This window comes from Ascaphus truei, chromosome 4 (genome assembly GCF_040206685.1).
Source record: "Ascaphus truei isolate aAscTru1 chromosome 4, aAscTru1.hap1, whole genome shotgun sequence".
NCBI classification, from domain to species: domain Eukaryota; kingdom Metazoa; phylum Chordata; class Amphibia; order Anura; family Ascaphidae; genus Ascaphus; species Ascaphus truei.
The window spans coordinates 397,600,588-397,616,438 of record NC_134486.1 but is presented as its reverse complement, the minus strand read 5'-3'; the positions used below and the strand labels follow the sequence as shown (position 1 = coordinate 397,616,438).

General features: G+C 43.7%; 1 protein-coding gene across 1 annotated transcript in view; it reads left to right on the top strand.

The window, feature by feature from the left end:
• The window catches only part of LOC142493904 (L-gulonolactone oxidase-like), a 272,413-nt gene that overhangs the window by 163,626 nt on the left and 92,936 nt on the right, over positions 1–15,851 (top strand). Inside the window, exons 7-8 of the mRNA XM_075598611.1 lie at positions 8,132–8,239; positions 9,860–9,936. Of these exons, the coding sequence (XP_075454726.1) occupies positions 8,132–8,239; positions 9,860–9,936 (185 nt within the window). The remainder of the gene's footprint in view (positions 1–8,131; positions 8,240–9,859; positions 9,937–15,851) is intronic.

Sequence of the window (15,851 nt, the reverse complement as noted above, 5' to 3'; positions counted from 1 at the left end):
CCATTATCTGGATAATTACTTGCCGGGATAATCTTAATCGTGTTGCACCAGGTAGTTCATATATTGTTTTAGGTGATTAGCTGGAATTTTTGCATATAGTTTGACGTCTGTGTTTATAAGTGAAATTGGGCGATAGCTGGCGCAGTTCGTAGGGTCTTTATCATGTATTAATACAATGGGTAGGTTATTTGGTGATTGGTGCTTCACAAATATGTGCTCAATTTATGAATACAATATATTCAGAGTATAGTTCCAATGTCCAGAATGACTGTATAATTACAGAAGCCACCCTAGGGAGATTTGGGGATCTAGTGGTGCCCACCTGGCTACCACAGAGGTTGGTCCGCTGGTAAGGTATTACCTACTGTGACAAACGGCTTACTCCGGGGCTCCGTCGTTTGTCCGGGACTGTTTAGAACACGGTCTTTTAGGGTAGGTTAAATGATGAGGCGTCACGTACTGTTCCTTTAAACAGGCTATGCCTGGTTTATTCAGTCCCAGGCACTGAGACTGCCACAGTGCATACAACAGAAAACAGATCAAAACAAAAGCTGCTCACCTGAGCGATAACTTAACTTAGATATCCCTGACTCAGGGTTGGAAGTGGCTTTTCCACTTCCAACATCAAAACATGGTACTTTTGCAGTCTTACACAAATGAACAGAAAGATTGAACCTGTTTGGGGAAGAGGCTTCTCCCCTCTGTAGTTCAGCAGCCTTCCAGCCTCCTGGCTCTTGTGGGGAGACCAGAGCAAACAGGAAATCAGTCTTTCATACCTGATTCCTAATTAGCATAACAGGTGACAGAAATCAGGCAGCAGACAAACTCTGGTCTGGATCTCTCATCCCTCAGTTCCAGCGCTTGCCAAACTGTGGGATGGAGTGTATGTATTATAAGGTTGCACTCCCAGGCCAAACAGGATAGAAACTGTCTAGTATCCTGGGAGCCCTATATACGGAATTTATTACCATCCCCTGGTTTCTGTCACATATCCTCCCCCCCAGCTCAGACCTCGAGGGATGAGCGACCATGGATATTAGGGAGTGCATCCTTGACAACCCGTCAGCATTGCCATGTTTGTGCCCTGACCTGTGTTCCACAGAAAATTTAAAGGGTTGTAGGCTTAGGAACCACCTGGTCACTCTAGCATTGTTTTCCCTGTTTTGACACATCCAGGTAAGGGGTGCATGATCTGTGACCAACCGGAATTTTCTCCCCAACAGGTAGTATTTGAGCGTCTCTACAGCCCACTTTATTGCGAGACACTCTTTCTCTACTATGGAGTAATTTTTCTCCTGGGGATTTAGTTTCCTACTTAAATAAAGGATGGGGTGCTCCTCACCTTGAGACTCCTGGGAGAGTACCGCCCCCAGCCCAACCTCAGATGCGTCGGTTTGGACTACGAACTCTTTGGAGAAGTCAGGTGTGACCAACACTGGTTGGGCACAGAGAGCTTCTTTCAGGCTTCTAAAGGCCTGTTCGGTTTCGGGGGACCACTTTACCATTAGCGGTCCTCTTGCTTTTGTGAGGTCAGTTAGTGGGGTTGCCTTAGTTGCAAAATTGGGAATAAACCTTCTATAGTACCCAATTAAGCCCAAAAAGGTCCTTACTTGTTTTTTTGTAACTGGCCTTGGCCAATTTTGTATCGCCTCCACTTTGAGTGTTTGGGGTTTGAGTAAACCTCTGCCAATAGAATATCCCAGATACTTGGCCTCCTCCAGACCAATAGTGCATTTAGCGGGGTTAGCAGTTAGTCCAGCAGACCGGACTGCGTCAAGCACAGCTTGGACCTTTGGAAGGTGGGATTGCCAATCTTCACTATGGATTACCACATCATCCAGGTAGGCGGCAGCATACCGAGCATGTGGTTTTAAAATTTTATCCATCATTCTTTGGAATGTGGCGGGAGCTCCATGTAAGCCAAAAGGCAACACCTTATACTGAAAGAGGCCGTCTGGGGTTGAGAAGGCTGTCTTTTCTTTTGCCCTTTCTGTGAGGGGAACCTGCCAGTACCCTTTTGTTAGGTCTAGGGTTGTGAGATATCGGGCTTTGCCCAGTCTCTCTACAAGTTCATCTACCCTGGGCATAGGATAAGTATCAAATTTTGACACCGCGTTTAGTTTCCGGTAGTCATTACAAAACCTTGTTGTACCATCTGGCTTTGGGACTAAGACTATAGGGCTGTTCCACCCACTTTGGGATTCCTCAATTACACCTAGTTTTAGCATTTTTTTAACCTCTAAACTTATAGCCTTTCTTTTGGCCTCTGGGATTCGGTACGGTTTAAGGTTAACTCGGACCCCCGGTTCAGAGACTAAGTCATGTTCAATTACGCTAGTTCTACCTGGCCGTATAGAGAAGATTTCTTTGTTTCTTTTCACTAAATTCTGAACCTCTCGTTTCTGATGAACAGACAGTGTTTCAGCTATGCTAACCTCTGGGTCAGTTTCTTGATTCTCTGACGGACCTGGGGGTACTAGGGTTAACAAGACTTCTCTATCTTTCCAGGGCTTGAGTAGGTTTATATGGTAAATTTGCTCAGGTTTCCTCCTACCTGGCTGTCTTACCTTATAATTTACTTCTCCCACTCTTTCCAAGACCTCATATGGCCCATGCCATTTAGCAAGGAATTTACTCTCCACGGTGGGAACCAGAACTAGTACCCTATCACCTGGAGAAAAAATTCTGACCCTAGCACCCTTATTATATGTATTCCTCTGTGCTTCTTGAGCTTTCTCCATGTGTTCCCTCACTATGGGTAGGACTGCAGCAATGCGGTCCTGCATCTGGGCAACATGCTCTATTACACTTCTGTAAGGGGTAACCTCGTGTTCCCAAGTCTCTTTGGCTATATCCAGTAAGCCCCTTGGGTGTCGGCCATACAATAGTTCAAACGGGGAGAAGCCTGTGGATGATTGGGGAACTTCCCTAATGGCAAATAACAGGTACGGTAACAAACAATCCCAGTTTTTCCCATCTTTATCAACCGCCCGCCGTAACATGCTCTTTAAGGTTTTATTGAACCTTTCCACTAAACCATCTGTTTGTGGATGATAGACTGAGGTTCTGAGATGCTTGATTTTTAGGAGTTTACATAGCTCTTTCGTTACTTGGGACATAAATGGTGTTCCCTGGTCAGATAGAATCTCTTTAGGAATCCCGACCCGGGAAAACAGAACTACTAACTCTTTTGCTATGTTTTTAGCTGAGGTGCTACGTAGGGGAACTGCCTCCGGATATCGGGTGGCATAATCTAATATTACCAATATATGCTGATGTCCCCTAGCAGACTTTATTAGGGGTCCTACTAGATCCATAGCAATCCGGTCAAATGGTACCTCTATTATGGGAAGGGGTACCAATGGGCTGCGGTACGCCTTGAACGGGGCGGTGATCTGACATTCTGGGCATGAGGAACAATAATTCGTAATTTCTGCCAGAACCCCAGGGCAATAGAAGCTTCGGAGAACCTTTTCTTTTGTCTTTTCCACCCCTAGGTGTCCCCCCAATGGATGACTATGTGCGAGGTGTAATACTACGTTACGGAATGTCCGTGGTACCAACAATTGTTTAGTTGTAACTGATTTCCTTTTATCAACCCGATATACTAGGTCGTTCTCTACCTCGAAGTAGGGGTAAGCAAGTGACCTATCTGGTTGGCCAGGAGTACTATTCTGGTCCCGTATATTTCCCCTTGCTACCGCTAATGTGGGGTCCTCCCACTGGGCCTTCTTAAAACTCCCAGGACTGACCTCTAGGTCAGCGAGGGTCTTATCCGGTTCTGGGGTGGTAAGTGTCTGCTCAACATCTTGATTTGGGGTATTCCCTACCAAAGTAGTGATGGGGAAGGGAATTTTACAGCACTCCTCCTTTTCCCCCTTCTTATTTGGGCCCTCGTCAACCTCCATTTCTGAAAAAGGGAAAGGATTTGTTTCTTCTAATACTTCGTTATGGTCCGCTATTGAACTCTGGGCGCTATTCTGAGCGGGGGACCACATTTTTAGAAAATGGGGAAAGTCGGTCCCTATTAACACATCATGTGCCAGTTTGGGTACAATACCCACCTTGAAATCTAAAGAACCAAACTCTGTTTCAAAAAAAACATCAACAGTGGAATATTCATGATTATCCCCATGTATACAACAAATTGCCACTCTTTGTGAACTGTTTCCCTGTTTCTTCTTAATGGGCAAGAGGTATTCGGACACTAGTGTGACCATGCTCCCAGAGTCAAGAAGTGCCCGAACCCTCTTACCATTAACCTTTACAAATGCCCACAGATGGTTATTCAAGGGGTCCTCTGGGCTAGGGCCCATACATTGGGACAACAGCGAATAAGGTTCCACGCTGTTGCATTGCATGGGCTCATAATTTAGTGGGCAGATTTTTGCTGTGTGGCCCCTCTCATGACAATTTACACATTTAGGTACATAGTCTGTGTCCCACTTAGAGCCTTTTCCCGGCTCCCCATGTTGGCTATTGCCCTTAGTGTGCGAACCACTGTTGCTGGTGCTGCGTGAAGGTGGTCGCCGCTCTTCAGCGCCCCTTAACCCCGGTACCCTTTTACCGTCTCTGGAAGAGTCCTGGAACCTCGGGTAGTGGGGTTGCTCCACGACTGTGGGTTGCGGGTGCTCTTCTGCTGCATTGTACCTTTCTACGAGGGCCACAAGCTCATCCGCATTGTGGGGGTCACTGCGACTGACCCAACGGCGTAAGGCAGAGGGAAGTTTCCTCAAGAACTGGTCCATGACCAACCGTTCCACGATGTGGCTGGCTGAGTTGATCTCGGGTTGTAGCCACTTCCGGGCGAGGTGGATGAGGTCATACATCTGGCTTCGGGTGGCTTTATCCATCGTGAAGGACCATGCGTGAAACCTTTGGGCGCGAACAGCCGTGGTTACGCCGAGGCGGGCGAGGATCTCGAACTTCAATTTTGCATAGACGTTAGCTTCGGCTGGCTCTAGATCAAAGTAAGCCTTCTGGGGTTCGCCGCTTAGGAAGGGTGCGATTAGACCAGCCCACTCAGCTTCTGGCCATCCCTCTCTCTGTGCCGTGCGTTCAAACGTGAGAAGATAGGCTTCCACATCATCCGAGGGTCCCATCTTCTGAAGGTAGTGGCTTGCCCTGGTCATTTTCGGAACTGGGGCTGCCGCTGCCAGTGGAAGGTTACTGATAGTCCCCCTCAGGATCTCGAGTTCCTGCTGTAAGCCCTGAGCGAACCGCTGTTGCTCCTCTCTCAGCAAGCGGTTTGTCTCTTGCTGGTTTGCATTCGCGTTTTGCAGGGCTTCATTCGTCTGTTGCTGGTTTGCATTCGCCTGTTGCTGGTTGGCATTCGCCTGTTGCTGGTTGGCATTAATCTCTTGCTGGGCTATTAGCAGCTGTTGATGGGCTGCATTCGTCTGCTGCTGGTTTGCATTAGTTTCTTGCTGGGCTATTAACAGCTGTTGCTGGGTTTCATTCGCGTCTTTCTGGGCAGCGACATTGCGTTTTTTTTTTTTTTTCAAAGTTCTTCAACCCGCAGACCCCCTAGTGCTCTGCCCGCATTCTCCACCATATGCGACAAACGGCTTACTCCGGGGCTCCGTCGTTTGTCCGGGACTGTTTAGAACACGGTCTTTTAGGGTAGGTTAAATGATGAGGCGTCACGTACTGTTCCTTTAAACAGGCTATGCCTGGTTTATTCAGTCCCAGGCACTGAGACTGCCACAGTGCATACAACAGAAAACAGATCAAAACAAAAGCTGCTCACCTGAGCGATAACTTAACTTAGATATCCCTGACTCAGGGTTGGAAGTGGCTTTTCCACTTCCAACATCAAAACATGGTACTTTTGCAGTCTTACACAAATGAACAGAAAGATTGAACCTGTTTGGGGAAGAGGCTTCTCCCCTCTGTAGTTCAGCAGCCTTCCAGCCTCCTGGCTCTTGTGGGGAGACCAGAGCAAACAGGAAATCAGTCTTTCATACCTGATTCCTAATTAGCATAACAGGTGACAGAAATCAGGCAGCAGACAAACTCTGGTCTGGATCTCTCATCCCTCAGTTCCAGCGCTTGCCAAACTGTGGGATGGAGTGTATGTATTATAAGGTTGCACTCCCAGGCCAAACAGGATAGAAACTGTCTAGTATCCTGGGAGCCCTATATACGGAATTTATTACCATCCCCTGGTTTCTGTCACACTACCCATAGGGTACGAAAAATAAGCAAGCATGCACTGAGGAGGTAAATACAGAAGTGCTGATGCCCTTTACCTGACAGTGATATCTTAACAGGACGAACTCTCTGGCCTGCAGTCCTCAATGGCTGCAGCGGATCTGCCAACCTCTGGGGGATCCGTGTCCTCCTCTACCCAAACAGTTCCAGCGAGTGTCCCGCTTGGTCCCCAGGTCTTCTCCACAGCTCCATCGTAAACCGCAACTCATTTAGGCGGCAGGTCTCCACACCTCACCGGCACCTCAGTCAAGTCCCCCTCGCGGGTCAGAGCCCCCGCTCTCTCCGGGTGCACTGTACAGCCATCCACCGCAGATGCTACTGATATGTTCAAGCAATCGCTCCCCACCACGACCAGCCTGGTAGAAGGTCTTTGGCCTAGACCTGCTGCGTGACCACGGCAGCCATCTAACCTCCTCGTGTAGCCGTTTCTGTATAGGCCTCGGTACGTTGTGTCGCGGCCACGTATCGTCCTAGATCAGCTCCTTTTGGGTTCTGAATCTTTAACTCAGTACCGCAATGTAATAGTACCTTCCTGCTTTATTATTGGGGGGGTTGGTGCTGATTTACCCTTTTTTTAATGCGAAAATATCTATTTTTCCTGAGGAGCCGATCCGACATGCGACCGCTCAGATCAGTGCCTTAGCCACGCCCCCAAATGGTTATTTTACTAGGTAGTTCCCCCTTTTCTAAATAATGTTAAATACTTCTGAGTTGGCCTTATAAAAAAATGATAAAATGAATTGGATGAGTTTGTATTCTATGTTTATTTTTCCACGACTGAAATCAAATGTCTGAGTCACATAAAATCCCACTGAACAACTGAGGAAAGAGTAGGTGTGTGACAGGATGTACACTGGCGACACACTTTATTCGAGCTTGGCTAGTCCCACGAATTCGGGTATACCCGGGTGTATTGAGGTTTGTGACTGTTTTCTGCCCGAGTGCATTGAGGTATTTTCTAAGATGGGATTGAAGCATTTTATTCCCGCTGGCTGCAATACTGCACAGTATATATATATATACTGCATTACAATTCATGAATTTATGCCATATGGTAGACACACGAAGCATTGCAGCCTATTAAATCCTAATCATTATCATTTAACAGATCAGCCGCCCGTCAGCCAGGCATGAACCCAGGCTGGGAAGGCAAACACAACGGGGCTTGTCAGAGGTGAGGAGCGGCGTATTCCAGGTTTCTTCCAGGTACATACTGGGTATTTGCTCGAATAAAGTGTGTCGGTGCAGTAATGCCTTTTAATGGATCTACATGATAGTTCTCTATATAAATGGATTTATACTGAAGCTTTGGAGACATTACAAGTTTCATCTTCAGATTAAGTAAGCCAGCATGTTACAAGAAGCTTGAACGGTTGCAACATTTTCTGTACAAATAAATCTATGAACAATGTTCGTGTTGATCGACTGAAAAGTATCACACAGATTATGGGCCCATATGTACTAAGCAGCCTTAAAATATAAGGGGTGACTTGAATTGGATGTAAGGTGTCTCCAATCACCAGAAGGGCACTTATGGCAAAGTAATGCTTACTAAATATCTATGACAGACAATTAGTTGAGTTTATGGAGAAAACAAGCAATCTGTCAGAGGATTTACGTTAACTCTACAGTATGTGCATCAGCAACAGAACACAATATTAAGAACCTATTATTAATGTTTAGCTCTAATCTTTATTCATAGCTCTGCAGTTGGAAGGATTTATCACCAATAGCATGGCAGACTTCATCTCCAATTAAATAAGTCAACGTAATCTTTGAGTTTGACTATGTGTGAAGGGGTCTGTTTCTTCTGCATACAACTAATACAATACAATACAAATATTGTACGATGCAGTGTTTTAAATAGATCCTTAATTCAGTGCTTGCTCTAATAAACAATCCATGTTTTCTATTGCAGGTTCTTGACAATCTCGATACCCATTTAAACAGTTCAGAATATTTCCGCTTCTTCTGGTTTCCACACACGGAAAATGTCACTATATTTTACCAGGATCCCACAGACAAGGTACTGACGCGTGCACTTTGTGTGTGTAAAAGAAAATGTATCATTGTGCTTCAGAAATAAGCATGGCACAGGAAAAGAGTCAAAACCCACTTTGGCCAGAAACCTGAGTGCTCATGCTGCTCCTTTCTGGTAATGTATCACCGTGCCTTGCCCTTTTTTACCATCGCAGGGCAGTATTCAATAGTATTTAAAGAAGAATTGATGAGATTGCAATATTCCACAGTGGGGTCACTGTGCTTACTGACATATTGGGGAGCGTTTTTATAAATATTAATTATGAGACTTAGCGAGAAATTACAAGGAGTGGATTATTGCAATGAAATGAAGCAAATGTTCAATTTTAAATGGAGAACTTCTTTCTCCTGTTACAGTACACGTGGCAAAAAAATCTCCACCAAATCTGATGGGTCACAGGGGGTCATGCACTAAGCAGTGATAAGTGGGTTTTCTGGGTGCTATGCACAAAGCAGTGATAAGTGGGTTTTCTGGGTGCTATGCACAAAGCAGTGATAAGTGCTTTTAAGTGAGATAAATGCCTTTATAGCGTGATACTGCCTGCTGTGAGATTCACAAAGCAGTGATAACACTGCAGTATCGTGCTATAATGGCATTTTTTCCCACTTAAAAGCACTTATCACTGCTTTGTGAATCTCATAGCAGACAGTATCACGCTATAAAGGCATTTATCTCACTTAAAAGACTTATCACTGTTTTGTGAATCTCACAGCAGGCAATATCACGCTATAATGGCTTTTTATCTCACTTAAAAGCACTTATCACTGCTTAGTGAATGACCCCCTTAATGAGCAAAGAGTTCTGTGTAACAAGTTACTTACATTTGAGGTTGCCACCGGGAACAAACTAATTGAATGTGGCTTCGGGTGCATTATTCAGGGGCTTGATACATTGGGGGTTATTCATTAAACTGCGGTAGTTCCGATCGGGGCACTATCACCAGGAAACAATGAGTTGCAGTTTAATGTCTCCGTTATGGGAAGCGCTGGAGGATTACTGAAACAGAGGCGTGAATAAAAGCCTCAAAGATGCAATATTAGCATTATTTCTTACCCTTCTTCACCTACCTCTTTGCTGGGATATTAATAACCATTCTAGTCATTTAAATAATGTGAGATGCTCAGTCATGCCTGTTTTATTTTCGTACTGTATTTTACATTTTATTATTTGGATAGAAAGGTGCACCTCGTACTCCGTTTCCCTGTATAATTATAAAAAAAGGGAATTTTAAAGAATATTTTTGATGTTGTACTATTTTGGATAAACACTAATATGCTGACAAAGTTGACCATGTTAATATAGGCACTCGCTTAGCTTGAACATCTAATAAAAATACAGAGTATTAAGGATTTCTAGCAGATTAATGATAATTGGATGTGTAAATGTCTCTGCTTTACAAATGATCCAAACAAGACAGCCCCATTGTCCTTAATACAGAATTCAGCATCTCTTTCCATAGCAGGAAAGGCCACTGTTGGAATATGTTTTTATATGCCCATTACTGTCAAATGTAACATGCTGTAGCATTACTCTTGTGAATAAAAGCATATACTGTATTAAAACAGAAATATAACTGCTTACTCATTTAGTTTTTATGTGTTGTAGCCTCCATCGTCCAAACCGAACTGGTTTTGGGATTGTTTTGTGGGATACTACCTGCTGGAGTTTGTGCTCTGGATAAGGTACAGTATGCTCTCCTATTACTAAATGACCTTGTGCTTCTTATTCGTAGTGTTGAGTTTGGAAGGTCATGGATTCGGGCTCGTTTTATGGGCAATAATCCGCATGCAGATTAAATTCTTAAAATCCATCAATGGGTTCCGGAATCCAAGGATCGATTGTCGGTGTTAAAAAAAATAAATCCTCAACAGTGAATTGCCATTTTTGAGACTTATCTGCTGAAATCCGCCGACCGCAAAACCGGCGGATCCGCGGCAGATCTAAATCCGCCCCAAACATTAACTACTGCAGGAAGCTAACTCCGTACTGGCTTCTATGAGCATGAGTGACACCAGATAGCACTGCAATTATTAGTGCGAGTGTTTTCAAATTCAATGGTATTTTTACTTTGCAATCATTTTGCAATATACACGGTTCTTTTAATCTTCATTGTATTACATCACGCACACTAGTGCCAGTGTTTTTCTACATTATCCCGTATTCACTGACACTGTTATTGTGAAATTACTTTGCATTATACACTGTTCTCTGTATATTATATCACATATGTATTCACCTGAGGACCTTGCGCCATAGAGAATGTGAGTGCTCTTTTATATTATTTAGTATTCGCTGTCACTGTCGTTGTGTAAATACTTTGCACTTATACACTGCTCTTTTAATTGTTTATTACATATTACACCACACACGTTATCACATGAGGACACGCCCCATATGGGAAACTAATTTTTCATGATCTATTTAAGGATTTGGACAATCCGATCTATTTGAAGGATTTGGACAATCCGTGAGTTTTCTTGGCTGCAGGACATATCTATCTTAATCTATCCACTAGATATTCATTGTCACTAATTTTGTATGTGTAGTGTATTCTTTGTTTATATTGCATTAACTATTGCATGAAGTATTGGTAAATTCACTGTATTATAATTGGTTTAGGTAAGCACTGGGATTGTGTATTACCCTGTTGCATTTCCTCCTACAGCAGAGACAATATTTAACCATTATTTAATCATCCTTTGATAGTACAGAGGCATGTAAAGCATTGCAACACTATTTTAAAGAAACCCCATACTTTAAAATACATGTACAATAGTTTTTATACATGTTCCTCCATTACAGGATTGAAGCAGGGTGTCTCCAGAGCTGAACCCTATAAATTTCAGCCCTAGGGACCCCCTGCTTCCAGAGATACTTACGTCCATAGTGGGTGCCGGTAGCCGCTCCGCTTGGCTATCAGGGTTCACATAATGGTGGAGTTTCAAAGCTCCTACATCCTGCGGGCCAATAGGAAGCTGTGATGTCATCCTGTGAGGCTGCCTATCAACTTTGCTAAGATACTGGCACCCCCTTCAGAGGTCTGTGTCTGATGAAACAGGGGGTCCGCGAAGCTGAAATTAATGGGGTTCAGCTCTGGAGACCCCCTGTTTCAAACCTACTGTATGTAAAAAAAAAAAATAAACAATTTACAAAACATTCGCCTACTTGGGTTGCTCCATTAATTTATTAAAGAAGCGTTTATCATTTTTTGCGTTTGATAAAGATAAAACTTTCCAGCTTTATGGTATCAGAAAAATGGTAATATATAAGTTTTCTTTATTATCCTTTAATGAGGCTGGGAGTCCTATCTAATGTTCAATAGGTGTACAACAGCCTACAACTTGGGTTTCAATAAATACTGTATGGACATGTATGTAAAAAATGGGGCAAAATCATATACTGTACATTTGAACTATATATTTAAAAACAACAGTCACAAAATGAGGCAATTCGTCTGTGAATAGGGTAAATACTGTAGTAAATTACGATTAGTAAATAGTAACGATAATTACATTAAATAATATCCTTTCTTCTTTTGATACTTATTGAACGACAACATAACATGTACTTCTCCTTTCATCTAAGCTTTGAACATAAAATAGTGAAATATAATTTGTTTAATGGAATCACAATTAAGCAAATGCATAATTAGATGACACATTATTTAATGTTTGTTTCTGCTGGTGCTTAGTCTCTCAACACATCATATGCTTTCTCCAGAAAAACAAACATTATTTGTAATGGTGATAAATTATTTCATTGTAGCATGTACTGTAGCTTTTGAATACTTCAGAAATAATTGGTTCAAAGTAAAAATGTTAAATCAATGGTGTTATGAATTTGAAATAAGGATATGGTTTACTTTCTCCAGGAATACAAGCATTTCTTGAGCTTGTATAGGCCTATAAATGCTAGTGTATGCTTGTGGTGTAGCAGTAAAAAACTCTATTTGTTTGTATAAAAGAATTGAAAATGTAAATTGTCTGCAATAAACTTACAGCAATCCATGACTGATTCATTTCCAGCTCTCTCAACCTCCTAGCCATTACAGAAACCTGGCTCACCCCCTCAGCATTCCCCTGCTGCTCTCTCCTATGGGAGTCTTTCCCTTAGCCACAACCCCAGACCTGGGAAAAGACAGGACAGTGGAATGGGTATCCTACATAGCCCGCACTGCACATTTCACATCATACCCCCCTTTCCCTCCCTCTCTTTCTCATCCTTCGTGCATCTCTTTGCTCCCTTCTTGCTCTGTGTTGCTGTCATCTATTGGTCAGCTATCTCCGGATCTACATGTTTGCCACCTGACTTTCTCACTTCCTCTTTTCTGACACATCTACTGTCATACTGGGAGACTTTAACATTCATATTGACAATCCCAATGCTACTTCACATCATATACAGTAGTATCTCTTTAACCTCCTCCTATGGTCTCTCCCAGTGGAACACCTCTCCTACTCATTGTAATAGACACTCCCTTGAACTGTTTTTCTCCCGCTTCTGCTCCGTCTCTAACTTCTCTACACACCTTGCCCTCTCTATGACAATCACTCAACCCTCTGCACCCACGCAGCACCTACTTCCACACACATACAGAAACTTACATACACTAGACCCCCTCAAATTTCCAACATATTTACAACCTCTGCTCCCTCCCTTCTCTACCCTTTCCTGCCCTGTAGGAGGACATGTGCAGAGGTACACAATGGAGACTGTTGTAAGGTGAAATTATAACAAGGCTTTATTGTGCCTGTCGCTTTAAACACAGCAAAAAAAATCAACATAAGCGAAATAGTGAGCCAAACAAAAAAAACTATCTCTGCTTTGGAGACTATCTACACATGTAGCTCAGCCCTCTCTGACTGGGTTGGTTAGCTAAGCTATTTACCAGCCCAAATCATGGAGACATTTATCAATACACAGACATAGATAATAGTCTTATACGAAAAAGTCTTATCTGTTAGCTGGGCTGCTGCAGGGGAAGCTTCTCTGCTCTCTTGGAACTGCACCCTTGTGTGCACAGGAAATGTCAGGCTCCAAGTTTAGAATCTTGTCCCCTTTGTCTTGTGGTCAGCTTGTCGCTCAAGACATCTGTCCTTCCTTGGTTCAGCCCAGTTGTGGACTAAGGAATCTCTCCTCTGTCTCCTACTTCAGCACAGGTGTGAGCTAAGGAGTCTCACTTCCTGTCTCAAAGGCAGGCTTTTTCTACCACCTGTAATCAGCCAGGTGGTGTTAGTTAATTGCCTACCAGCAGTTAACCACCACACTGCTGGATTAGAGGCACATTTGTGAACATGGATAAGTCCCCTGTTACATGCCCCAATGTAGCAACCTCTCTATATGACAGTACGCTCTCATCAGCCTTAGATAAAATCGCTCCTGCCACCACACGTTACCCGACAATCTAAGCCACAACCGAGGCACACACACTTTACCTGCTAGCTCCAAAAGTGCTCACATACTGCAGAATGTTACTGGAGAAAATCCATCTCTAAAGCAGACTTCCTCCACTATACAGTAAATTCATACTCTCATCCTATAACACTGCCATTTCCCTTGACAAACAAACCTACTGTACTTTTCTTCACTCATACAAATTCTCTCTTCTATTCACAACTCCTATTCCCCAGCTTTAACTCCCTTCTCCACCCAACTACACCTGCACCCCATTCTACCCACACAGCCAGAGACATCGTCACCTACAGTACTTCACAGACAGGATTGAGTCAATCAGATATGAAATCTCTTAATGTCAAGCTCCACACGCAACATCTATCTCCCCTAACACACCCACAGTAAATCCACCCTCAGTTCATTTTCACCTGTGACTAAGGATGAGGTCTCCACACTCTTCATATCGTATCACTCTACAACTTGTCCCCTTGATCCTAATCCAACATATCGCCTCTGCTCCCTCTCTGGCACACAAAACCTCACACTAACTTACCTTTTTAACCTCTCTCTCACCTCTGGCACATTCTCATCTTCTTTTAAACATGCACTCATAACACCCTTTCTAAAGAAACCCTCTCCTCACCAAACCTCCTCTAACTACCACTCTATCTCTTCTCCCCTTTGCCTCCTAGCTACTTGAGCAACTTGTATACAATCGCATGACTCACAGGCTTGCATAAATGTACATGAGCAGCTTGTATTTATTTGTAAAACGTTTTACCGGGAAGTAATACATTGAGAGTTACCTCTCGTTTTCAAGTATGTCCTGGGCACAGAGTTATGATGACAGATACATGGTTACAAATACATATGTACATTAGGTGAACAGGGTTATACATTATATATGTAACGGGTGTATCCCTCTGGCCTGACCCACCCAATCTCATATTGGCCCGTGTGGTCTAACCAGTCCCCATTACAAGGTCGCGTGTGGTGGTGCACCTGCAAGTAACAGGACTCTTGAGTCTCCCGCTTGGTGTTATTAGGGGATGTCATCAGGACAGGTTGCTGAGGTAGTGGGTGCGAGTCCAACTTACTTCATGTGCAGCGCCTCCACCTCATCAGGATCTGTGCTTCTGCAGGGAGATGGTCCTGGTGAGGAACTCCTTCTTGGTGCCATCCACTGTTGAGTAAGCTCACACTCACACAGTGGGGTTCTCTTTATCAAGGGCATCTTTATTGACGGACTGATCACAGTAGACTGCCCCATGCAGCTTTCAGCTTCAGCCACACATTCCGCCGTGCTGTCCCTTTGCCAGGTACTACCCTTCTTAATTGAAGTGGGGTCCCCTCTCCCTTCTTGGAGATCACCCCTGTGCCAGGTCCCTGGACACAGGGTGGCCTAGACAGACTTGATTAGAATATTCGTGCCACTAGTTACAGCACTAGGGTCACAAACCTATCTTTAACTGCTTATCAACACTCTACAACCACTGTGCCACCTTCACAACACAGCAGCAACAACACTAAACTGTCAGTGTTGTGCCCTTTATACCTCAGGGGGCAGGCACATCTCTGATGTCACTATCCAGGGACTCAGAGCATGTAGCCACTCCCATCTATACACAGGGCACCTCACCAGGGTTTGAGGGAAAACCTCCATAACTACTGCTGGCAGGCCTTTACTTACCAGGACTTACTGCCAACAGAGAAGATATATGCAGTCCATTATTATGCATGGCTACATATATAAAGACATTGTGTGAACAGTTAAAAATAAAATATGTTATAGGCGTACTGTATGTAACAGTTACAGACCAGATTAAAAAGTGAGACAGCTTTACTTTTGAAAGAACATAGACTATACAATCATATGAGCGTGCATGTATACAATCGCCTCCTCCAACTCCCTGCTTGAAATCTGGTTTCCATTGTTTACATTCCACTCATACATTACAGCACTAACAAAATAATCCAATGACCTACTCACAGCTAATTCTAAGGGTCACTTCTCCGTACTCAGTTTCCTGGATCTATCTGTTGCCTTCGATACTGTTGATCACTCCCTTCTCCTGAACAGTCTCCACTAAAGATGGACAATTTTTTTTTGCTAATTGAATCCATTTTGGACCGGCCAGTCCGCGGATCACTCTCCAAAAGGGAAATCCGCAATTGTGGATTTTTTTTCTTTCAGAGGCAAACA